At 45.7% G+C, this 25,437-nt stretch overlaps 2 protein-coding genes across 3 annotated transcripts; one reads left to right on the top strand and one right to left on the bottom strand.

Annotated features, from left to right (window-relative positions):
* Window positions 1–9: 9 nt before the first annotated feature.
* On the bottom strand, window positions 10–22,235 carry Scgalpha (sarcoglycan alpha). Of its 2 annotated transcripts, XM_076439336.1 has the most exons (11): window positions 22,094–22,235; window positions 14,447–14,576; window positions 14,295–14,381; window positions 9,522–9,661; window positions 8,896–9,071; window positions 8,706–8,807; window positions 4,878–5,052; window positions 4,410–4,648; window positions 1,294–1,437; window positions 1,143–1,211; window positions 10–1,065 (listed from the first exon to the last, which is right to left on the bottom strand). In XM_076439336.1, the coding sequence occupies exons 3-11, from the start codon at window positions 14,302–14,304 to the stop codon at window positions 1,041–1,043; spliced, it is 1,080 nt and encodes a 359-aa protein (XP_076295451.1). In that variant the 5' UTR covers window positions 14,305–14,381; window positions 14,447–14,576; window positions 22,094–22,235; the 3' UTR covers window positions 10–1,040. The 2 variants fall into 2 exon arrangements, with proteins under 2 accessions (XP_076295451.1, XP_076295450.1); XM_076439335.1 differs by lacking the exons at window positions 14,295–14,381; window positions 14,447–14,576; window positions 22,094–22,235 and adding an exon at window positions 10,522–12,797.
* Window positions 13,149–21,672, top strand: 5ptasei (inositol polyphosphate-5-phosphatase A). Its single transcript, XM_076439321.1, has 11 exons — window positions 13,149–13,827; window positions 15,010–15,051; window positions 15,135–15,235; window positions 15,707–15,794; window positions 15,876–15,939; window positions 16,136–16,356; window positions 16,436–16,576; window positions 16,659–16,820; window positions 16,932–17,117; window positions 17,208–17,273; window positions 18,034–21,672. The coding sequence occupies exons 1-11, from the start codon at window positions 13,765–13,767 to the stop codon at window positions 19,381–19,383; spliced, it is 2,484 nt and encodes an 827-aa protein (XP_076295436.1). The 5' UTR covers window positions 13,149–13,764; the 3' UTR covers window positions 19,384–21,672.
* Window positions 22,236–25,437: the final 3,202 nt, after the last annotated feature.

The raw sequence follows: 25,437 nt of genomic DNA, 5'->3' as shown, positions 1-25,437 counted from the left end.
AAAACATAATTTCCAATTTGTTTTCATTTATTCAAATTCAGGGAATCGTTCGGTAATTGTATACAATTATGTAATTCGCAGATACATAGGCATCGTTTACCGCTTATTATTGCGCATACGTCATTAGTCATTACTGTATCATTACGTATAATTAACGTACATTTGTAATTTCTGCGATTCGTTTGTACCTATATTAGTATGCTGCAATTAAGTACTAACTTCTGAAATGAAAAAACAAAAACATCACGCTAATATTCTCGGATATCACCGAGAAACCACTGAACAACATGCACACGCGGATTCGTTGTGAATAAGTTGCATTTAAATGCTAATTCGCTGCGCCGATAATCCGGCGCCGGACGTATAGTATAAAAAGGTCTATTTGCAGGACTACGTAATGTTAAGCGTCGTGTTTTTTTTACGATTGTTAGAACCGGGGTATGGAACGGTTCCAAACATAACTGTTATATAAAAAGATTCTCATTAAAAGAGTTACAAAGAGCCTATCTGTCCGGAAGAACTGTTACGAAATAGATAATAGTTGGAGATTTCGGTTGATTATTACTAGATTGCGGATCTTTACGTAGAATAAAAAATGTCTACATCAATTGCAAGGAACATTAACGCATATAGACTATTCTCTTCTTCTCGAACAACCTTAATAAGTCGAAGACAATATATATTGACATTCTTAAATTCCTCGAATGTTTCTACTGTTCTAAATTGCATCATCTCGGTTTTGTTATAAATACATAAGGTCACAACGAATGTTCTTCATAATCGTTTCGGGAACAGAGATCGATACGACAACTAGACTGCGGATGACCCATTCTTGTCAAAAATGCATATACAGTCCGCAGCCTAATGATAACAGTTTTCAAGTCCTGGCCAGAACGAATTAATTACCAAAGATGAGTAATCCTGAAGAGTTAACAAACGATGCCGGAGCCAGTTGCGACGGTTTTGCGATTCGTAGCGGATAAACAGCGGAGCTAATTTTTCGCTCAACAGAACCACGTCTTGGCTGGCTCCTCGTGTAGTCAGAAATCTGCTCGAAGTCCGGTCCTGAAGAACAAACGAACCGCATCAACACAAACTGATAAATAAGCTAACAGAAAAGATCCATACGACACCGAACTTACAAATTGCCTGGACCTGTATAGGGTGGCGGGTTTGGCCGAATGTACGGGTTACACCGTTCGTCGGAGATCCTGGAATAGGAATTTATGATTTGTTTAAGATCCTGTCATCGCCAAAGTCAAGACGAATCACAGAGCGCGTTAATGTGCCTACCTAGGACTTCTCATTAAAGAATCATTGGGACTGGGCGGCTGGGCTGCGAGAGACTTTAAGGTACCCCTTTCAGTAGCAGCGTATTGGACCATTTGTATATTGTTGCTGCCAATTCCTTCTGATCTGCTCTCCCTCTCCTCTCCGCTACGAAGGAAACAGGAAGAAAGATTTTTCTAACCGCTGATATTAATCCCTAATCAGTGTACACACTTCAGCTAATTAGTCCTGGCTAATCTAAAGACTCATTAGCTGAAGCGTGTGGCAAAAGTTAGGCGGACCAAGTTTGGCGGTGATTGTTCATCTTTAATCTGCGGATCTTATGCATTTATGACATACAGTTCAAAGCAGTGCTAACAATGCCATTTTTTGTTTTGCATCGATTGCACGAAATAGAAACCCGATAGAAAGTTCTTTCGCTGTATTATTACAAATTTCACTTATCCGATGTTGTTATAAATGCATAAAATCCGCTGTCCAATTATTGTTAATTCAATACCAGGCTCGCGGTCCGCGCATGTTTTTCCTGTTCAGGCAAGAAACTCGGTTCAGGGAAACAGTTGGAAACCGCAACAACCGGAGCGCGCGAATCGTCTCTTTAAATCGCGCTCGTTAAAATTCTTACGTACGCGGATGATTAATCGTGTTCGTTAGAGAGGGATCGTCAAAGTAATTAGTATACACGAGTTAATGGGTTTGTGTCGCGTGTACCTGGTTGCTCCCTGTGTTTCACCGAGGAAAATGTTAAACAACTCGTCGAAGTAATCCTCGGACTCGGGGTCGTCCCTATGGAATTGCAAAACGCATTGTTGTTCTTGTATAGAGAATCGAACAGGGCGGGACTAGATCACTAGATCTGGCCGTGATAGATCATTCAAATGGATTCCGCTCGCGCGTTATCATTCGCGTTTTTTCTCCCGTGAGTCATAATCTGGTGACGTCCTATTCCCGCTGGCTTTTTTATTTCGCGTAACCCGCATTATTCGCGGCCCGATGTCAATTACCTTGATCGCGTGCGTGTAGATCATAAGCCGCGGCACCCTTGAATGGCAAGGTAACTTTGTATCGGACAAGGCTTGAAACGTTTCCGAAGATAACTGTTATGTAAAGACTCTGATTCAAACAGTTACGAGTAGACAGCGCATCGAACAATGAAATTTGACTTCTTACCCTGCTGTAGACTACCCCTTGCGAGTAGGCAACCAGACGTACGACCAAGTAATAAGCTTCACCATACGGAAATTTCTATAAAAAGGTTCACAAGAACAACGCGGATCAACTTAATAGTACAAAGAGAATAAAAAATGCAGAATAATTTCGCAATACCTTGACGAGAATACGGACAATTTTTAGCGGAATGTCGCAAACGTGTATCCGGTTGCCTACACAAGGGTTTAAATAGAAGCACTGTCACTGACAAACTATTCTCCAATCCGTTCCGCCTCTTCTATGCGGGTAATTGTAAATGAAACTCGCGCACGAATCGAGGCGTGCACGGATACACGGTCGATTAACGCTACGAAGGACAATACCGGAAGTTTATCATTCCCATGGCCTTCAACGTGTTCCCCTAAGCTTTTCTATGCGTCTAACGAGCGCCGCTGTGAACGCGTGTTCGGCTCCATCGAATGTCACGGCCACGCCTCGCTATTCCTTAAATTCGAAGCGGAGCTGGTAAAAGGTCGAAACCAATTGCGACAACAGGCGCGAATAATCGGTGACGCTATCGTCAGGCTCGTCTGCTTATAAATAGACAATGTCAGTGTGTTCGGAGCGCCAGCTTCTGTCTGCCAGACCGATACAGAGGCGTTATTAGGCTCTGTTAGCGCGGCGCGAGTAATTAACAGGGATTAAGCCGACGACGAGCACTCCGATCTGCTCTTCAACCATCGCGACGAGGCTCAATTGATCCGCTGCGTCGCGTGACACTGGTGCAGACCTCTCGCACATTTTTCGACGCCTACGCAACTCTTTGGCGCGTCGTTGTTTGTTAACCCTTCGCCTCGTAACGTCTGACTCGCGGCGAACATCTCGAACGGAATCGACTAACCGTTTTCTGGTGCCACTAAAAATGACCTACCATAATATGATACAATTTTCACGTTACATATTAGACTTACATGTATTCAATCAATTGAAATCATAGCGCAAGGGCTTGAATAAAAATTCGAATCAGTCGCGTATCAAGCAAAGCTAATTACGCGACGACAGACGCGAACGTTCTGGCTCGTCGGTTCTACATACTATTCGCGTCATATTGAATGATCCCGTGTCGCGTGTCATGCGTACGTACACATGAGCGGTACGCTTCGCCGATAAGTACACTGCGCGCGTAAGCAACGTCGAAGCGCACGGGTCGCGAAATGCCGAACCTCTCATCTATTAATACCCGCGATGGACGTATACGTGCACGTCCGACGAAAGATCGCTTATTTATTGCTGCTTCTAAACATCATTACGCTCGCTTGCGTAAATCGTATTTAGTATAGCAGCCGCGCGCGAACATCCTTGTACGCTCGCTCCGCGAAACAGGGGACGGTGCCACGCGGATGTTTTAAACATTTTTATTTTTTTCAGAAAAGCTGCGCACCTCGACGAGCATGATCTCGGCGAAGGTGATCGATCGCGCGGCAAATTACAGGTTCTGAAGCCGGTTCTTGATCGATCCGTGCCCGTGCCAGGCAATTACGACGCGACGCGGCGCAACGATTACGTTTATCGTGGAACGCGGCTCGCGACCGTATGTATTCTGCAATCGTGCATACATACATGCCGGCGCCGCCGCCGCGTCACCGCTTGACCAGATATCGTGGTCGTTTATGAATGAAACCAGTCGTCGTAGTACCCAGCCCCCCTCTATCTGGTTCTTAGCGCCCCTACCACTCGTGCTTGTTCCTACACGCAGTTAGAAATCACACTCGGAATTCACTCCCCGAGCGCACGTGGTCCGTGATAGAATGACAAATATTTCACGTTGCGACCCATCCTGCAGCCTATCGTCTTTCACGATTGGTCTCCTCTTTCATTTGAATAAGCGCAATTTACACGGGCGTCGACGAAAGGGAGCGAATTGCGTAAAGAAGAAATTCCGGGTACGGGATCCCAGATCGGCCACTTACATTTTCTCGTGGTTCAGACACAGTACCGTGCTAAGCAACGCGGCCAACACGAGAAGCAGCACGGTGGGCACGAAGATTGTAGTGGCGATCTCTTTGAAATAGCTCCTAGTTGGTATACTGGCCTTCGTTGACCTAGCCCATCGCCATTCGGAGTGTTCGAACACGTCTGCTCCGATTATGTTCATGCTAGGTCCTCGCCTGGCGCTCTCGTGCTGCAGGCTTTGCTGCTCTTGCTCCACCTGACGGAAAGAGAACTACGTCAGGGTACCATATTTCCATATAGCTAAGGAAAGAAGAGTACGCACTGGAGGTGTAGTAAGAAATTAAAAATCCGTGAATACGTTTCACCCGTGAAATAGAAATGCACGGGTATTAATCATTACACGGATTGAGATATCCGGATTCGTTTGCTACACGTGTGCACGTGTATTTACATCCACGTGAAGTAGGGATCTAGTAAGTACGTACCAGTCTAAAGGAACACCAATCCAGAGCGAATCGCGACTCCCTGAACAATCTTTCGACGCTGGTGCGTTTAAAGTCCCGGGGACAAGAAGGCAGCTTCCAAAGGGGCTTCACTTCCTCTTGCAGTTCGTTCAGCTCTTGCGAGAAGGGCATCGAACTTCCTAGCCTCACCACGACCCTAACAAAAAAGAGGAGAACACTTACAGTTCGAGAGGATACGTTTTAGGGCACGTTTCTGTTGGAATTGCTGGAAGATCATCATAATCAAACGGAGCGACGCGACGCTAGGAAGGAGAGAACCATTTATAGGGCACTGACATCGCAAAGTGACTTAAGCTCGAAGATAACACGCTCGCGGGGAGCGATAAGACGCTTCGAGGGCGGTTTGCTTTTGACGATTTCGCAGGTGTTTTTGGGGGAAACACCTACGAGAGTCGTCTACGTGGATCGCGTCACGTACGATTCGGCTTTCGAAGTGCGTCACGGCTTTCCTGCTTGCGTGGTTTTGCTTCCCGTTATCTCGGTCGAAAGTTAGGGACAATCCCGGCGTGGCGTGTTTTCCGTTTTCCGCTTTCCGCGGTTAATACCATCCGTTCAACGTACGCGCAACATCCGAACAACTATAAAACACGATCGGGAAGGATCTCTTCTTACCGGTAACTGGCCGTTCTATTGATTCACTTCGTAATTATGTTGATAGATCAACATAAGGTGCGCCAAGAGAACACAGACTCATCGGAGCTGCAGATTCCTCGGGTACCTCGATAATTGCTCGGTAGAATCATCGTGGGAATCCGCGCTCGTTTGCGTCACCCGTCGCCGTCGAAAGTTGCACGTGCGAAACACCGATGCGTAGTTTAGATAACGATCGTCGATTCTGGGAGAGGATGTTAGCCCTGGTTAGAGGATCGCTGTTTCGGTGAAGCCAGACTATAGTCTGTTTAACGAGATGAACCAGTGAACGGATAAACATAGCTACTCGAGTGCGACAGAGTAAAAGTTACCCTTCGCAGACAGTTAGCGAAGGATGCACGCTAGTGCATCACTGGCACGTCTCGTTAGACAAACTGCATAGGGTAAAGGTACCAGTTATCGGACACAAAACAAACGGTTTAGAAATTCATAAAAATAACATGAAGTACCTAGTATTATTTTACTTTGAAAAATAAAATTGATGTTTCCCCTTCAATCAAAAGTATTACAATAATGTTTGTTTAAGATACAGAAAGCATTAATTTAAAAATCTTATTTCCCGAGACAACGCAATTTTTCTTTCCAACAATAATGACTTTATTGTGCTACGGCATAAAAAGAAATTAATCAATTAATCTGTTACCACAAATTTCTTGTGCCCGGTAAATAGGACGAAAACTTCGGATTAAAAATTCGTTAATATGTCTTTTAGTTAATTTCTTTTAAAATAGGTTGATGATCAATCTCGTTTATCGCAAGTAATGCAAAATAAATTACAGAATGCCTTCAAATAAATAAAAAAACTTCAAAGTCGTCGCTAAATACATGTACACATAAAGTCTTCGCGATATCGGGGGACAATAACGGGCGTTGTTTCGGTTTGGCGAAACGAGCAGAAGCTGCAGCATCTGGAGCGTTTCGTATTCGTTCTGTACTTCGTTTTCATACCGATCTTTCCGTACGCTCTGGACCGTCAATGATCCAACTGTTCTTTCTAGATCTGAGCTAGATCGATGCTTGTGTTTTAAGCGGCATTTATCTTATCAGACGCATCGTGAATGCTTCCACAGTAGAGTCGTTGTGTAAAATAGAAACCGGGTAACGCTCGGTTTCCAGTATTGTTTGCGGTTCGATACAGCGGCTAGATAAAACGATTTTATCGGTCGATCGACTATATCGGTTCGGTAACCGTGGATCGGAGTTATGTATCGCTTTAGCCTCGCGGCGACGCGACGGTCTGGTTCTCGGAAACAGTATCAGTATCGGTCCGGTCGCGCGCGCCGAAACGATCGTTTCCTCGTCGTATTCACAGTTAACGATGTCAATGACAAACTTTCACCGACGGTGCATCGACGCGTAATGCGGGAAGCGGTGACGTCTTCGAAGAGCATATACGAGATACGCGAGCGTGCTTGCGTGCGTGCGTGCGAGCGTGCTAGCGAGCCAGCCGGAAGCCATTCAGTCGGCCGACTCGTACGAGAGCCCTCTGACAATGTCGCACTTACGTTAGCAACTTACTTATGTGTGTAGCTTATACAACATTGGGCTACGCGCGCGACTAATCTGCGTCGTTTCGCCGCGTTCTCCTTGCGACGCTAACTGTTTCGCGAGTCTCGACTATCGTCGCGATACCGATCGACGAAACACCAGCTCGTATTTTCCACTCGTCCCAACGACATACAGTTGTTCTTGCGATTTAACACGTTCACCGCCCCGTGTTGTCCACACTTGTACAGTTATCCTTGTGCTGGTGGAGCAACTAATTTTCTATAGACCCGCGAAACGCCGCACAGTGGGGTAAACCGATGAAGTTTGTGTCAAGATCATAGAACTTTCGATAGAGATGAGATAGAGCGATGATTTTTTTTATTAAACTAAAGCTGAGATATTGCAGAATATTTTTTAACTTTGAAAATCTGTGTTGAACTTGCAGAATTACAAGAAAATTGTGGTTTATCCAATACCATGTACGGATAGATTTTTTTCTTGACAACCTATACATCATTTCCCGTAGATTTTGCTTTTGTTTCGAGTCCACCCCCTTAAAGGGTTGTCGCTTTATAGCAAGAAAAATTTGTTCAATATACGAAACTTGAGAAATTGACTTTTGGCGACGAAAAACGGGATTCCAGCAGCCCACTGTGCAACGGCGCGGAGTACCAGATTGAACAGTTTTCCCGAGAAACTCCAGCGACCGTTGAGTCGGCAGTGAACGCGCTAACGATTCGATTTAACTGGAAATAATTCGAAGAACAATTCTCGTTAAGCGATCGCCACTCGCGTCGTGTGCTCGACGCGTGACAATGCTCGAGATCTCACGAGCAACGGTCTCGAGACGCCTACTGTTCAGAATGACGAACCGATGATGGTCGCACGTTGACGAGTCATTTCGTCGGAAATGAAGGTGTCCGCTGCTTGGTACCGTGACGACTGCTGACACCGTTACTCATTCGTGACGAGTGCAGCTGATAAGTGGATCGAACGACTCCACGACTTGGCGGGAAACCGAGACCGAGACGGACAGTCACGCTTCCGACGATTCCGATCGCTATCGCGTTGGTGAGTATCTCGCGGATCCACAATCGAACATTCTAACCACTTGATAAAACTGGAAACACGAACAACGTTCGAACAAGGCCTGAAACTGTCCGTTAGTTTCATAGAACAGATAAACGTAACAGTTCAGTTACAGGAAGCCTCTCATTAAAGCAGCTACGAAAGAACCTTTATACTCGGAATAAAAATTTTTCAAGTCCACGCGCGTTCCTCAATGCAGATCGAGAGATCTCTCGGATCGAACGTTTCACAATAATCCAGCACGGGAAGCTTCGATTCGAAAAAAAGAAGCCGATGGATGCGTGGGACGCGCGTCACTCGTGTTGTTTTTCTGTTGATCGATCGGCTAATGCGTCAGTATGTCGGTATAGCGATGAAAACACTGAGTGTAACTCATTGCACCGTTCGATTGCCGCAACCACGCTAACGGAACCGTGATAACGACTTTCTTTATTCTATCGTCTGAACTTGCTACTCTTGGGAAAGCAAACTCCTCCTTTTACATACTTTTTTCGTATTTGACCAGCAACAAACTCGAAGAAACCTCTACACGATGAAGTTCGTAGAATCATGAAGACTCACCCTTCACCTTCGCTGGGTTTTAAGGGTAGACGAGCGCCCAACTCGATCGCGGAGGCGAGGAAAGTCACATACAGATCGGTGGCTTCTTTCCACAGCTTTTTCCTATAAATATGAGGGGTTAGCCGTCCGGCTCGTATCTACCAAGGTTGCACACCTATATCGTTTCTTTTTTATCGGCATACTTACATACCTAAATATATCGAGGAGCTCCACGGTTCTGTTACGGTCGAACATATCCTCCACGTTCAAATTATCGATTTTCAGATGGACCTCGTACTTGGTCAGGTTCTCTTTCTGCAGCACGTTCATGTCCAGCACTCTGTACCTGGTCTCGTACGTGTGCTTGTTCAGGCCCACGATCCCCAGCTGAAATCATGCTTCTTCAATTGTCTACTCTTCATCTAGTCGACACAAAATTAAAACAGTTTTCTGATATTGTTCAAGATAGACATATACATTGATAGAGTACGTCTACTACGGGCTAGCGCTTTAGCTATCGGTGGAAAAAAATGATTAATTAACGGTTTATCGATCGGGATCCGAATAATAGGATTTTCGTTAGTTTTACTGTACCAGAAGGAAGCTTAGAAATTTTCTTTTACACTATAATCGGAAACGAAATGCTCAGATGGTTCACAATTGAAATTGATATTACTGTTGAAGGATTTGTTAAAAATTTATTGGCTTTAAAAATTATGGAATAATCGACGTTTTCATAGAACGTTTGATGTATGTTATATATGAAAACCCCAATCCTGGAAACGAGTCCACCACCTTAAAATGATTCTGCACACTTATGGGACTGAATGATCGAACCTGGAAGTACTTCTGGTCCTTGGGCGCAACGCCATACAAAAATCCGTGATGGTCCCTCTTGCTGTACGTGTAGTGAATCCATGGTGGGAGATCAGGCGCGTTCAACAAAGAGGGTTGATAGGAGAATTGATCGGCACGTCCTAAAAACAGAAACCAACAGAGACACGTACTCTCAGAATTAATCATCGAGACGCATCCATCAGAGGACCAAGTCCTCCCGATAAATTCTGATTAATCGAATTCCGCGTATCGCTCAGCTTAGCCGGAAAGATTTCGCATGTCATTCCGAGAAAGAAACGAACTACGACGATTCATGAACGGTTTGAGGAAATCGTATCGTGCGACGAAGAGGGACAAACAGAAAGAGAAAAACGAGAAGAGGCGCGTCGTTTACGATTCTCGAATGACGCCGCGCTAGAAAGCATCGCTACACGTGACACCGTCAGCTGTGAGAGGCCGACACAATGTTCGACAGTCCCGGCGATTGCTATTCGTGACGCGAGCCCACGCTGCTCGATTTCGACGCGGCAAATTTCTTCGGAATACCATTCATTTCATTCATAACATTACTATAAATTATTCATAAGGACGCCCCTTGTTCTACATCGTCAAGCACATATTTCTATTGCGAAACGATTTTCAGCCGGTTCGTTTGCAGTCTTTTTAATCCTCGCATTCTTCTTCTTTCTTTTTCACTGCCAGATACAGAGCAAGATATCTTTGATTTCGCGCAACGTCCCATAAATTATGAGACTGACTTACGGTCTGTGTCCTTCTCGATCTATCCGAATCAGTAGCTTACGAAAAGACCTCGTTTAAACCTATTCGATGATATGCAGATTTCCGAATGAATTCCAGCTATTTTATAGAAACGTCCGAGAGTGTGGCGTCGCGCGTAGGTCTCACCCCGTTCTCGGATTATTTCCGTTGCACGCGACGCCCACGCGATGCAATACGGTCATTGTTCCTGTCCGGCGTGGTCTTCGTTTTCTCGTCTTACCGTCGCCGCTGTTCCACTCGAACGTCTCCGGTCTGATGGGGATCACGAACACCTCGGTGGTCAGGATGTCCTCGGCGGCGGCGGCGAGGACCATCGCCGCCGACAGAGACAGCATCATGATCGGGAGCATGGTTGCCGCGTGTCAATAAACAACGTTTGCGACTGTTACCAGCCGATCGGAGCGTTTTCGTGCGCGTTTTCCCAGCAGGATCGCGCGCAACCGCGAATCCTGGTCATCGATCCCGGCCGGACGGATTTACCAGGTTGCTGTAGGACGTCAAACGTGATTCAACGAATTCGATTCGATCGCAAGACTCCCGAGATAAGGGGACAGCGTATCTAGGGCGATAGCTATCCGGAGTTAGAGAAACACGGATTTGCTTTTCCCGATCGAGGGTGTCGCGGATCTGGATCGCCGGTGATGGTGACGCTTATCGATTCGATAACGCGCGGATACCGGAGCAAAGGAAAACAGGGAGCGCTGTTCTCAAGGCGTTTCGCCTGAGCACGATGCTTTATGGTGTCTATCGCGTGTCGACTGCGACACCCGCGAGCGAAACCGACAAGCTCACGATATCGGTTTACGAGAGAGTCAAACCGGTCCCGGGTTGCGGCGAGCAGACGACGGAGCAGACGACGCGCGATGCACGCGAGTGCACGTCGAATAAACTCTTGTCAGCCGCACCGGTTCGTGCACTCCCGATGTCTTCGGCTAGATCGGAAGACGGTCGATCACGAAAGAACCCAGCGAAAGGGACCCGCTTCCCGAGAGACTCTGTTTATCATGAACGTCTACGACGTCGCGACGACGATCGCACACCGTCGGCGTCGTCGTCGTGCTCAACCGCCGAACCAGATTCAAGCTTGCCGAAAAAACAAATGCAAGGTGTATGTAATGGTGAACGGAGCAGAAGAGCGCGTGCGTTTCGCCCTTCTCATGCGCAGCTGGAACATCGTTTCCGACAACGTTTCCCAGGAGCGTACCAGTCGAGAGGACGACGAACCTAATTCCCTCCGTTTTTCACATATCCGAGAATATTATAACTGTAGATAACTGGAGACGTTACCGTGACAATTTTATTCGGGCATCTTCAACTATCGAGTTACAGGTTTCTGTACGACGCGTATTGCGTGCAGCATCGTGTCGCAGCCGCGCACGTGCCCTTATCTGCGCAACACTTCCGTCCTGTTCATTATCGTGACGCCTTTAGTAATATCCGATAACTGGGCTGCATGGTTCGCGAAGCAACGGGCCCGCGGGGAACGCGAAATCCTATTCAACCGAGTCGATGCGCAGCGGGCCGGTTCTGTAAAATAGGTGGAATTAATTTGCCATTCTAGCATACCAGGATTCGATTCTACGGCCCCGAAAGCCCCTAAAACCGTTCTATTTATAATTAACACTAAACCTACCGAGCACTGAAAGCATCTGGCACGCGGTTGCCTTGTATGAATGAGAAAGTCGGAGGTATTAAAAATTTTCGCGATTCTTATCGTAATGTGTACTTGAATTAAGAAATGTGTTTAATCAAAACCCTCGAGAAGACTCGTTAAATAGAATGTATAAACTCGGTCATTTGTGATCGGTGGACGGTAGGTTTAATGTATAATTGTCAGAGACATGAATTTTTGTCAGTATTCTGTAATTCTAGCCCACTGCGCGACCATCTCGTTTATCCTTCAACACCTCACGGCCCACATTTTCGCAATTTCGTCCGTGCTTGGTATTCACGATCTCTTTTTACTCGACGCTGACTTTGTTGATCGCATACTATTAAACTACATATAATTATAGTACCGCGGGAAGCATTCCTGGAATACACCGGGTTCGCTTTCAAAGTATGCGATGTCGATATAGGACTTGTTATGCTTCAACATTTTCCTCAGCATGCTTCGAGAAGTACTCCGGTGATTACACGTTTCAGGAACGATCAGAAATAAAGAGTCCAGCCCGCGAACAGTAAATCCCTGGTACATAATACTGGTTTCCCGAGGTTTCCAAGAAAAGACCAGCGTTGGCCAAAATGTAATCGGATTACACGTTCTGCAGAGCGTTGTTAAAAGTCGATTCGATTACGAGCTGCTCTGTAATATTATTAAAAATGATCGAGCTAGCTGGAACGTAATCGAATCGACAATCGCGTTACAATTATTCGGCTGGACTCGAAAGGCTGTTTCGGCGCTTGTATCGTGGCGGTTCATTCGAATCGTTTAAGAGGGTCGATTGTATTTGTTGACAGGGATTCCGTTAGCTACATACTATTTTCCCAGCAACTTGTTGTTCGGACTCTGTCTTTTCGAAAACAGTAGTGAACGAATATTTGTGAACGAGTATTATTACAGCGACTTTACGGTGCCATAAGTGGTTTGTTACACCGTCGCATGTCGTACGTAAGTGTCTAAAAAATTTGTTATTTCTCGTGTATATCGTAGGAGTACGACGAATCGAAAAATTGTGGGATAGTCGAGAAGCTTGTCGGGTAGATTGCAAGCTCGAGGAGAACCCGGTGTGGTGGCCGGATTCGTTTGGGCGGAGGTGTGCGTGGAGGTCGGGGCCCCGGGATCTCCTCTCTCGGACGCGGCGCACGGCACTGCCTATTGACGTCTGCGGTAGGCGTGGTTTCGCTCTGCCCGATAGAGGGATATATTTACCGCACCGCACAACTTTTCTCTCTGGTGCGCGCGAACGAGCCTCGCGTTATTCGATTAATAATGTGTCGTATTCACAGTGCGAGGTTTGATGCGACCGGTGCACGCCGCGGAACCGTGGCCGCAGCTCGCCACAGGGATTGATCGCTCCCTAAGGACGCGTGGACCTTCCTTCGGCCAGGGGTGAGACTTCGCCTGTTTCTCGGGAACCAATCCGGGAAACCTCTATTGGGAACCTGTACAACGGAGTGCCGAGAGTGCCGAGTGCCGAGTGCTGCCAGTGCGCCCACGGGAACCTAATTCCCCGAGTGACGGTGTTCGCTCGCTCGTTCGTTCGTTCGTTCGTTCGTTCGCTAACTTTGCTTTGCTTTGCTCGCTAGCTCGCTAGCTGGCTGCCACTCTCGACACAGTTGCCAGTGGACAGTGTGCTCGTGACAGGCCTCGCGCGTCGCCCTGTCCCTCTTCTACGTCGTCGTGGGACGCGTTCAAACGTCTCTTCTCTTAGCCTCCTCGGAACCTTCCTCTCTTTCCATTTTCTTTTTCTTTTCTTTCTTTCGTTTCTTCTTCTGTTCGAGACCCGCGGGATCCAAGAGCATGGCGGGTGACAGTGTTCCGGTACTACTGGTCACCGCAAACGTGGGCAGCGTTTTCGAGGAGGTACGTACAGAAATATACGCGATTTTTCCGATGTTTTTCTTCCGAGCCGACCGCACACGACCCTGAGCGATCGATCGCGCCTCACGATTTACACGTTCCTACGTGACACGACCTACTTCTTCTTTCTCTCTTCCTTTCTCCCCCTTCTTTGCACCTTCCTTTTTACGCTCGCGGTTGGCGCGAGTTTCGTACCTACGATGCAAAAGCTGTCTTTAAGTTTTCGCCTCGCATCAATCCATCTATTTCGATGGTAGAACTACCGAAAAATCGAAATACTAGATATTTCTGATTCTTGTCGATCACAGGGTTCACGGAGAAAATTTATTTCTTGATTGATGTTTTACTCCAGATTTTCCGTCAGCACTTGTACATCTCGAACAATTTTTAAAATTCATATTCTCCCATCTTCCCGTGAACTGGGAATTTATACGATGCCTTGATACTTCTGCAATGTTACTTTATTTTACCGTGATCCATTGGGGGAGTTATTCCGCGAAACTTTCATCTTATCTAAAGGGGTGGTCGTCTTCGCTAACGAACGCGTCCGAAGGAATCTGTCAAGCATGATGAAAAATTAGGAGAGTTACATCGTAATGCTATTCCCGAGAACCATACTTACACCTCGAGTCTCCTCTTTCCTTCCTTCCTTCCTTCTTCAGTCAACTTCTGCCTTTTCTTTTCCTCATTGTCGCGATGCTACGCGTGCGAAGGCAACGCCGAGTTCATCCAGATCCCCGGCCCGCGTAAATCTGCACGGGATACGAAAATTACTAGGTGGGACAAGAAAGCTCTCACTATAGATAAATAATAGTATCACCTTTGACTTCTATTACCAACGATCCAACAATGATTTCTTATAAAACGATTTCCTTCCGGTGTCCAACAAGTGATTCATTTCGTAATTTGTTCGATTTCGCCGATTTTGTAAGTGATTACTTAGTTGAATAAATTAGGTGAATATTAGTTACATAAAAACTATGTTTTAGTTTTTAGCAACTTGTTAATTGATACTAGGAGCGGCAAGAGCATTTTTAATTATCCGATATTTACCGGCTATATCTTTATCAACCCCGATTTTCCTCGATCGGTATAGAAATCGCGAAACTTCCTTATCGGCCGTCGATACGTCGGTAACTAGCTATCAGACTGATACGAGTAAAGTTTTATCTTTTATTTTCGCAGCCTAGCGTGATGTTGAAAATTTGGACCGAGGAGTTTTTATCTGTAAGTATTGCAGATAAGATGCATTGTCATCGCGTAAAAAGACAACGTATATTTACATTGACTATGTGATCACTTTTCCACAGACTATACTGAGGCTGGATCCAAAGTTTATTGCACTGCACTGCCAAGAAGTGGGTGGGAAAAATTATGAGAAAAGCATGAGGCACGTCGAGGACTTTGTTAGGTAATTAAACCTCTAATAACACGTATTCTTTGGGATCCGTGGAAAAGATTCTCTAGAAGATCCTATTAGAGAGACTCAGTCGAAGGGTTTCCATTGACGGACCTATTTGAGAGCCTAACCGAATTAATGGGGTGGAAGCTAATGCTTTGCGTTACAAAAGATACGTCTTATTTTAAAGAATTTATGCATTAGAGGGCTTTGTACAAGTTTTTATAAACTGCACACCAAGACAAACAGGTTTCCTTGGTCACAATATTGAATGTGGTTTAACGCATAACTGGCAGAAAGGGATAAAAATAGCATGGTCACGCGTGACTCTACAGTTGAGTGAGCCGCTTCAAAAGAAGAGTTTATTGAGTGATATTCATGGGGGAGCAATGTAAAAAAAGAATGAGAATATAGCTCGTCTTCTAGCTAGTAGGAAAAGTTCAAGATCTCTGTGGAACACCGTTTAATTCCATGACATTACAGGTTGCTTATGTCATCAGAAGAATTAAGACTGTTCGACAAAATCAGAGTATTCTTAGATGAGGATTACTCCTCCGCTGAACATTTTACGGTATGTAAATGGAGAGTAAATGAACGATTGCGCTTGCCAAGATGTATTCATAAATTCTTTAACCATTAATTATCTTCGCAGGCACTTGGGAACTTCTACTTTGTGCACGAATCCTTAAAGGATGTTTTACTATGGGACTTCCAAGGTACTGTACACCCTCATTGTTCAAAGTATTCTGGATTGTCCCACCTAAGTTGAGCATTTGCTTGTTAATTGTGCCTCTTACAAAGTGATCATGTTTTCCTCTCACCATTAATTAGCGAGGTGTTAAAAGTGCTCAAGTTAAGCGGGACACCCTGCACACTACCTATAAATGCATCCATTTAGAACTTCATTTACAGAATGCACTTTTGTACCGGTAAGTGGGAAGGAAGTTCACTCGGGTAACATAGAGGCAGTCACGACCAAAGAGAAGGCAAAGTTCCCGCAGGAGTTCTTTCCGGAATGCAAATGGTCCAGAAAAGGATTTCTAAGAACACGATGGAACATCAGCGGAACAGTTTTTGATCTCATAAATATACACTTGTTCCACGATGCCAGTAACTTTATCGCTATGGAAACGGTAAGAGCGCTGTTCCATCACGTAGAAAGCGAAATTCACGACAGAGTCGTTGATTGTCCGATATATAATTCGTTTACAGTTTCCATCCGTATACAGTAAAACGCGCAGAAGAGCGCTCGAGCATACGTTAGATAGGTTTCATAACGACAAGTATCCAAATGTACCATACTTTTTATTCGGGGACTTTAATTTTAGAACAGACACAGCCGGTGTGATAAAAGTAAGCTGAAAAACATTAAACAGCTCTTATCTACTGTGCGAACCTTGTTCAAACAAGCTAAGATTTCGTTTCACTTTCGCAGAAACTCACGGAAGATACTCAAGAAAGAAGGCTGTCGAATAAGGGAAACATTTCGAAGTTGCAGTTCCACAATAAAGACGATGATCTCATTTTAACGTTAGGAAAGAAGGAGTTTTCTCATTGCAAGCATCAGAACGTGTTCATGCAGAACAGTGGAGAATGGGTAAGCGATTCGTCGTCGGTTCTTATTGATATATCTGTTCTGTAATGTTGCTTATGGTGGTGTATCGACAATTAGGAAGACCATAATGAAATTACCGATATATTTATGTAGCTACGTGAATATGACAGAGAGCTGGAAGACTTTGACGGAAGATTATTTGAATTTCCAATTAAATTTGTGCCCAGTTACCCGTTTGAGGAAGATATCAATGAGGGCTCGCATTACATGCAAACACGGGTTCCGGCCTGGTGCGATCGAGTTTTACTGAGCACGACAGCGAAAATGCTGCTCCAAGATGTATGAAATACCATCGTTTAACATTCTAATTCGTAGAACATGTTTCGTGCAGACGATCTTATGTGTTCCCTGTTGTTTCTGTCTGCGTAGATATCGTCGCCGGACGCAGTGGAATACGGGATAGTAGGTCCGATTACGTGCATGGGTGACCATAAGGTGCGAGAATATTTTCTTTACTATTTTAAAAAGCGAAATAGAAACTCTTTCCTTTCTATTTATTATACTGGGTACATATACTTACACACTTCCTAGTTCTTATTCTGATGATTCATTCTTTTAATTATTATGGTGCAGCCTGTTTTTCTGGAGTTTCGAATGAATCTTTAAGCACTAAGGTACCTATCTATGAACTGTCTGCCTGTTCTTATCTTGGTTTCCCGTATATCCTATATTTCTGCTAGCGTTCCACTATCTCTTGTTTCTATTCTACATATATAACTACATTATACATAGGGGCTTGCTCGGTGTAGTTGGTTCAGTGTAGTACCACTTTTCGATTCATCTCGGACCTCGCCGAGTCTCGATCTCACGAATTCTATGTGGAATCACGGACTATAATGTGTGTTCCATACGATCATGAGCTCCCGAAAGCATTCGCTGATCCCTTCGATCAACAGAGAAAAAAAGAAGGCCATCCGAAAAGAAAAGGGGCCAAAAAAGAACGATTTGACGTTCGTGTACCGTGCGTGACCATATACTTTTCACTGTGTTCAGCTAGTATATCCGTTGGCATTACTCATAGTTCCCTTGAAATCACGTAAACCGTTAGCTAGAGACTTGGAGCCCGAACTATCACACGAGGAACGTCCCTCTTCCACCCCTGCCCATGCCCCCGCCGCCCTTCTTCACTTGTTCAGCAAAACCGATGCACGATAATACATAAGGATCGTCCATGTGTTTTCTTCCCCTTTTGCAGCCAGTCTACTTGAGGGCTGATCTCGCCTTGGACGAAGGTATGATAAACTGCTGCAGCTTGCCGCGCGCACCTGAGCTTTGCTTTCGAGTGCCAAACGATTACGTGGAGTTGTTGTCCATGTTGCTTGATTACAATAGTAGTAGTCGGATCGGTTACACGGACCGGTCGGCGAATTTGTTGCACGCGGCACCTTTGAAGCATGATCCCTACACCCCGGATAGCATGGACAGTCCGAGTCCGAACGCGATTATCATCGCCACGATCGGAACGCTGGATGTAGACGCGGAGAACGAGCGGGAATCTTCGTTGAACGCCGTTCAGGCACCGAATACGTCGAGACGTGTCGACAGAGCAGTGTCGCCGGCTCTGCTGAAGTCGAAGCTGGAGCTGATCGTGCGAAACAAGAAGCAAGAGACCGGGGATACGGATCAGGACCCGGGAAACGATATCAAGAGGAGTCCCAGCGATTGTTGCCTTCGCTCCTGGCCTAACAACGAGGACCGCCAGTGGACAGCCAGGACTAACAGGTCAAACAGCGACGTGTCCTGGCAGAGGTCTCATTTGCTGACTCATGCTTGGATCCAGGGCAAAGGAGAGCAGGCGTACCACTCGTTCGGTGACGGATTCGTCGACAGAGCGTCCCTGACCTCCACTCCTCCCGACGGTGTCGAAGGATTACCGCCTGACTTGATCATACCCAGAATATCCATCATAAACGCGAGCAACTTCGAGTCGAACGAGAGCTCCGTGTACCTGCACGACGACAAATACGTTGGCTACGCGGACAACAAACTGAGCACCTACTCGGACGGGCGAACGAAGAGTCTGAGCGGAGAGGCGATCAGCTCGGACAAGTCCGACGAGCTGTGCGAGAAGCCGGACGATGAGAGCAACAGACTGAGGAAGAGAAGCGAGGAGGATCTGTTCTTGCAGAACCTGGACGAGCTGATAACGAGTCGAGCGGCTTGCGACGAGGAGAAGGAACCGCCCGATCGCGAGGTGAGGACTTTTGATGAGAAGAGAGGCGAGCATACGTTGTTCGAAGACCGCACGTCCAGTATTAAAAGTGGAACTCTAGTATTAGTTGAAGACAAGGGAAAAGAGGAGGCCGAGGAGGCGAGGCGCAGCGAGATAGAGGTATTTAACAAAACGGAGATTCTCGGGTGCGAGAGCAAACACAACATCGTGGACTCGAACGCTCCCGCGAGGAGCAATCGCCCGCAGAGTCAGGACGATAACGCGGGGAACGCGAAGTTGAGGACGAAGGCGAACAAAGTGACGGAGCGGTGTAAGCACAACCTGGTCGGGAAGAAGAGCAGATGCCGGAAATGCTGTTGCATAGTGTCGTGAAAAAGGACACATCCACGCCCTGAACGTCGCTTTCCACCACGTTTTATGTTCCTTATTTATTTAACACACCGTAGTCATCCGAACCTTCTTCGAACATCCTCAACGTTCGACCGAGGACGCGTAATTTATTTGGCGGAGAAGTCACTTCCCCGATGGTTTTACAGAGCCACGCCTCCGTAAACATGTTCGGACACACCCTTTTTCGCTTTGTTCCGTTATAAGTGCATGTCGCGAGACGTTTTCACCTTCGCAGTGTCGTCCCTGCATGCGCATGATACTCTTGCCGGACAGAGTCGGGCACCGAACCTCGGAACTTGGGTCTATTTTGTTAAAATGAACCAAAACACCGAAAAATTAATCGCCCGACTCTCCACACACAAGCATCGTCCACGGAGCAAATACAGACTCTCGAGTTCAGTATCTTTTGAAGAATCATATATATATATATATATATTCTCTCGGATTTGATAGAATTTTACTCTATTCGATTGCAAACGACTTTTAAATGAAATGTAAATTAACATTTGTGAGAGATGTACTTGTGTTCCATGGTCACCAGTAGAATAATTATGTATATCGTTGTTACATAGTGTTTCCGTGTTGTGTTGTGTAGAGTTTACAAAACAGGGTACTCGAATACGACTGTGTCCATTATAGACCAGGCATGGGCAACGAGCGCTCTTTGCCCTGGGAACAACGTTACATTGCCCCGAAGGGCCAGTGACGTCAGAAAAAGAGATAGTAGAGTTCCGAGTAGGCGTGGCTAGGGGCAATCCGTGCACATGCCTGGTACAGACCACTACGTACGATGTATTAGCGTTACCAGTATATCTGACGGATTTGTAAGGAACTTTTCCTAATTTCCTGATTCACCGGACCCCCCACATTGTGTAATTATCTGTTTCTAGACTTCACGTCGCGTCTTTCCTCAGTCTCGATCGCACCATACCTCGTAGATTCCGTACCCTTTCGTCTTCATTCTCCTAGAAACTATCTTTTCGTTCACTTTGCACTTTCAAATGACCCGCGCGCACGATGCCGCTCGATCAGTCGTGACGTAATCGGAGTCGCTGACCGCGCGAAAATTCGAAAATCGATCGGCGATTCTGGCAACGACACGATTCTGGCACGGTGCGACGTCGCACGAAAACGAGATGCACTCCCGTGTGTATCGTATCCTTGCCAAGTTCACTGTGTCTACCGTAGCATGTTAGCGTGATGCACATGTAGCCCGGTACTTGAACTCGACTGCCAAAGTTAGTTTCGTTCTAGCGGTAAGAGAGAATGTATGCGTACATATATGTGTGCCTGAGAGAGAAACATTAATTTTATTTACGAGATAGTTTCTTTTACGTTGCGTTCAGTTCTCGATGCTTGTTCCGTAGCTTATTTGCATTTCCTCTCTCTTTTTCTTTTTAAATTAATTAACTCGAGACACCGTCGAGCAAACGAGAGGACGACATTAACGATAGTGCCTTAATGAACAATGGGCTTCGTGTCCATTCAAGTCTACGCGGTATAGTCATTGCCGTTCAAGTAATGTTAGCGCATAGACGAGCCTATTCTTCCGAGTCTTGCCAAAAAGAGTCACTCGAGATACAATCGGCCAAGGGATCGAGAACGTCACGTTTCCATAGGTACTTAGTCGAATATTACTTTTGTAAGTTTCGTTCGATCGAGCCGACTCAAAAGATCTCCGAACCGGAACCCAATAAACGATCGCAGATTCGAGCTGTTCAGTTATTACGTTTGATTCCTGACGTCCTGCTGCAATTACGTTGCCCCTCTCCTCTCCCATACGCTATCGATTACGTTTTCACCACCGTTTGTAAACACACGTTTATTTTTAAACAACTTCCTATTATTTATAACCTCGATGTGTGTGTCGTTCGATGTTACGTGTTGCTGTTTTCTGCACGTTGCATCGCAGTGTACTTTCCGTGTTTCGCGTGTTTACCCGTCAACACGAAACCATACGGTGGAGCAGATTCAAGTAAAGTTGAAAGTTCGCGGTCCTACTGTAATATCAAGTTCAAACGCGCGACAATTTGCCGCGCGGCCTGTGCGCGCGCTTCGCGTTCCAGCACGCATGCGCGGTTACTTTCACGGCGCAAAGCAAATTTAAAATTCCACTTTACGAACGTATCGAGATTGGCGGGAATAGAAATAACGCTACCGAGTCAACATTTACAGCGATGTTATCCACAAAAAATCATAGCTAGATCATTTCCTGATATATAATCGATGCACTGCGAATCTTTATGCATGTATAAAGTCATGACGTTGCAACAGCTAATTATTGTTACCAAAAGGTGATCACGCTAGATAACGCTGTCACGAAGTTTCGAGAACTCTCTAGAAATAGGAATTTGCATAAATATCCACACTCTATGAAAGTGGATAGAATTGAATATTCATTTACGAATTCGAGCAACACCGAATGTATTATGATTAGACTGCGGATGTTTATGCAATTTGCAATTTTTGTACACGAATTTTAAGAGAGAGAGAGAGAGAGAGAGAGAGAGAGAATCTCGAATCAAATAAAATCTTATTTTCTGCGGCAGTAGCCTTTTCAGATCTGAAATAAATTAAAATCGTACTGGTCATATTTTATATCCTGGCATTATTTGCAAATTTTCGAAAGCGATAATTGGATAAAGATCCGCAGTCTATTTAGGTTGAAATCGTATAGGAAATACGGTCCTACCTTGATCTGCTCTACTGTAGTCGAAAGACGATCCACCGAATGATTGATTCCTGACCGCAGACACGATGAACGATGGGTCCAAATCGGGTGTGATGTCCGGCTTGACCAGTCGCGAGGTGCTCAACAATAACAACAATAATCACAGCGGCGGCGGCGGCGTCGGAGGCAGCAACAACAACAACAACGCCGCGTCTACGATCACCAGATACATTCACATCAAGCACGCGGACTCGTCGGTGAAGATATTTCGGGAGACGACAGTCTGATACTGCCGAGACCAGTCCCGGTTGGATTCGAATCGCGTATATACTGGTTGCTGCCGGTGCACGGTTGAACGCACTCAATCTCGATGCGAACCGTTTTTACGCGGTACGCAAGGAACAACCCCTCCTTTACGTCAACCATGTTTACACAGGATCCAATAATACACCGTTGGTGGATCGTTGACTGGATGATTTTGATTAATGTGACCAGATTGACGGAACTTCGTACCTGCTGCTTGTCGTCCCCCTCCGACTAGAAAAAAACAATTCACCAACGGTACCCCACCTGTCAGTCGCATCCAAATGTGGAACCCGCGGTTGCTGCTCCCTATGTTCAATCGTATGAACTAATTAACTGGGTTACTTTACCCCTGTTACCGATCGACAACGCAATTGGAAATTAACCAACAATTAATCGATCCAAATGGGTAAATATTGACAAAGGAGGACCCAGCTCTTGAAAGATGTCAAGGTCAACATTCTAAACAACTTTTTCCTACACATATACCCGTCGCTCGGTCTTCGTTTCAGCCAGTTAACAAGGCCTGTCGTAGCAAAAATCGAGTCCAGCGTGCGGAAGCCACCTAACGAGCATTATACTGGCCGAACGTCGCTCGAAGCTGCTCAAATCACACGATGGCTCGATTCTGGCCATGGCAGCTAAGCTAGGCGTGGGCTCGTATTCTGCCCTCAGCACCAGCCAGTGTCGCCAGATGAGGTAGAAACTGGCTTCATTTCCTCTCCTTCTTTTCTCCTTCCACTATCCCATTCCAGCACCATGAGCACACTCCAACATCCCCCACTAAGGCCGTAGACCACGGTGCCTGTGCCGTGGATGGCCTCTCTGGTCATCAGAGAGGGGGTACATCATCTCACCGTGATTCCCCTCATCTGACAACACTGGCACCAGCCCGGCACAAGCTGCCCTCGGCACAATCCCTAGGGCGCACGATCCCTAAATAGTTTTAGGGACCGTTTTACGTTTTGCATCGATTACAAAAGATAGAAACTAAATTGAATGTTACTTCTTCTCTCTTAACCCATTGCCGTACCATTTTCTTCACTGTTGTATTGATTACAACGCAATCATGCATTTATGGAAATTTATGGAAAAAAATTTTCTAAAACTAGGGGAACTGCTGCCCTTTTAAAATGGACGGGGAGAGTACTGTTTTTTACAATTATCTCCGAAACTAAGACCGAGCGACGGGTACATGTATAGGGAAAAGTTGTTCGGAATGAACATATACGAAGATGAAGGTCATCGGAGCTGGGTGGTCCCCTTTTGTTAATATTTACCTTGAAATGATATGCGAGAATAGAACATGTCACGCGATGTATTTTTTACGGCGATTTCTGCACCGATTGAGACTGCTGTTCGGCGGCTTATTTAATAACTTCGCCGGCATTACACCTCGTTAACTATTTATTTTCCACGTTAGCCGTCCGACTCAATTTTCGATGAAGTCGTTAAATTCTTCGAAACCCGGTTAACAATATCGGTATGTCGGATCGTTAAATTCTCATGTGACGATTGATCTAATCCCCATACATCTGGTCTCTGAATCAAGATTAACGGATGGCAATTGCGATCTAACGAGGATGATCGACAACTCTGGTCACGTTACTCTTAAATGTTACAGTAGAAAAGGTTGTAAATGTTTTTCATAGAACGTTTGATGTATGTTATGTCGAGGTGCGATTATTAACGACGAGAAGAAACGGAAAAAGGGATTATTGTGTATTTACTGTACCCCGTGTTGGTACAATCGCCGCGAGCGATCGCTAAGATCTTATTTTTTAAGTGTTCGGTGTTCCTATGCGCTGTATTTCTTTCGAAGAGATTTTTCCAAGTCCAAGACGGAACAGAGGATTTTACGATAGACGAGGATTTCCATTAAAGATCGTTCGATGTGATTTACCGTGGCACACCTCACTTTGTCGGTCTTTGATGTTGAAACTTTGAGAAGAGTATTGCGCTAGGTGTGCTGCCCGGAACCGTTCCATGCAACTTTTTTGCAACGACGACTCGACGTTTACGAATATTTCACGAAATATTTCCGCTTGCACGAAAAAATTCACCGTATTTCTCGTTCGAAACATAATCAAATAAAGACGAGACGGTTGGCAGTCCTCAACGCTATTTACTCCGAAGCGCTCGATCCACGATAGTATCTTAATCCGATCCAAGTGGACTCGAAATTCGCTGGTACATTCCATTAGTGACTGGTGGGTGAACTCGAGACCGATCAAACAAACTACAATATAATTATAGCAACTAAACAGACACTCTAGAACAGTCCTGTTCAGATGCCCGCGGGCATATCTGAGGGCAATGTGACGTCAGCGGGAAAATTTCATTGTCGTTCGTGAATGGACAGACGCGCATTTTCTTGTCTCATGCGCATTCGAATGTGAGCAGGTGTGGCCGTTGTCGATCGCCGTCACTGAAACTAAAGTCTCTGCCCGCACGGGCGACTGTATATATAAACGGGACTGCTCTAGAACCTAGATCGGAGTCTGGTTAGGCATGAGCAGTCTGGCGCTCCGTCGCGTCGCGCGTCGTGGGCAACAAGACCACGCCCACTTGGCCCCGAGACTTTGCTCCCGGGAGCAAAGAGCGCTCGGTGCTCGTGCCTGACCTGCATTTTGCGTAGAAAGTGCATTGATATTTGCACATGACATATCTGTATTTTTTCTGAACGTCCCAAAATGAATGTTAAGTTCTTCGCGGACGTCTGCTTTACTTAAGGGCTTCTGTAATCTTATTTGGATAAGACTCGCCGGACCATTCTTTGCTCGCAATTAATGCTTCCAACTGTTCTCAGTCGAGTCAGAAACGAATCCCGTCCACGTCTCCTTCGAAATGATTTACCGATTTCTCGATGTCCAATGCCGGAATTTGTTTACGACTCGACCGAGCACTGTCTTCGGTGCGACGAACGACGTTATATCTTCTAAGAACGTTTATTCGTATGAATTCGGTAAACTCAGCAAAGTTTGCCTACGACTGTTATATGAGATCCGTTCCATAGGGACGGAAGCGAACGCGACTGCCCGTCACAAATTTTTGAAAGTTCG

Source organism: Lasioglossum baleicum, chromosome 15, assembly GCF_051020765.1.
Source record: "Lasioglossum baleicum chromosome 15, iyLasBale1, whole genome shotgun sequence".
Classification (NCBI taxonomy): Eukaryota; Metazoa; Arthropoda; class Insecta; order Hymenoptera; family Halictidae; genus Lasioglossum; species Lasioglossum baleicum.
The sequence above is the reverse complement of the archived record's forward strand: the minus strand, read 5'-3'. Positions and strand labels throughout refer to the sequence as shown.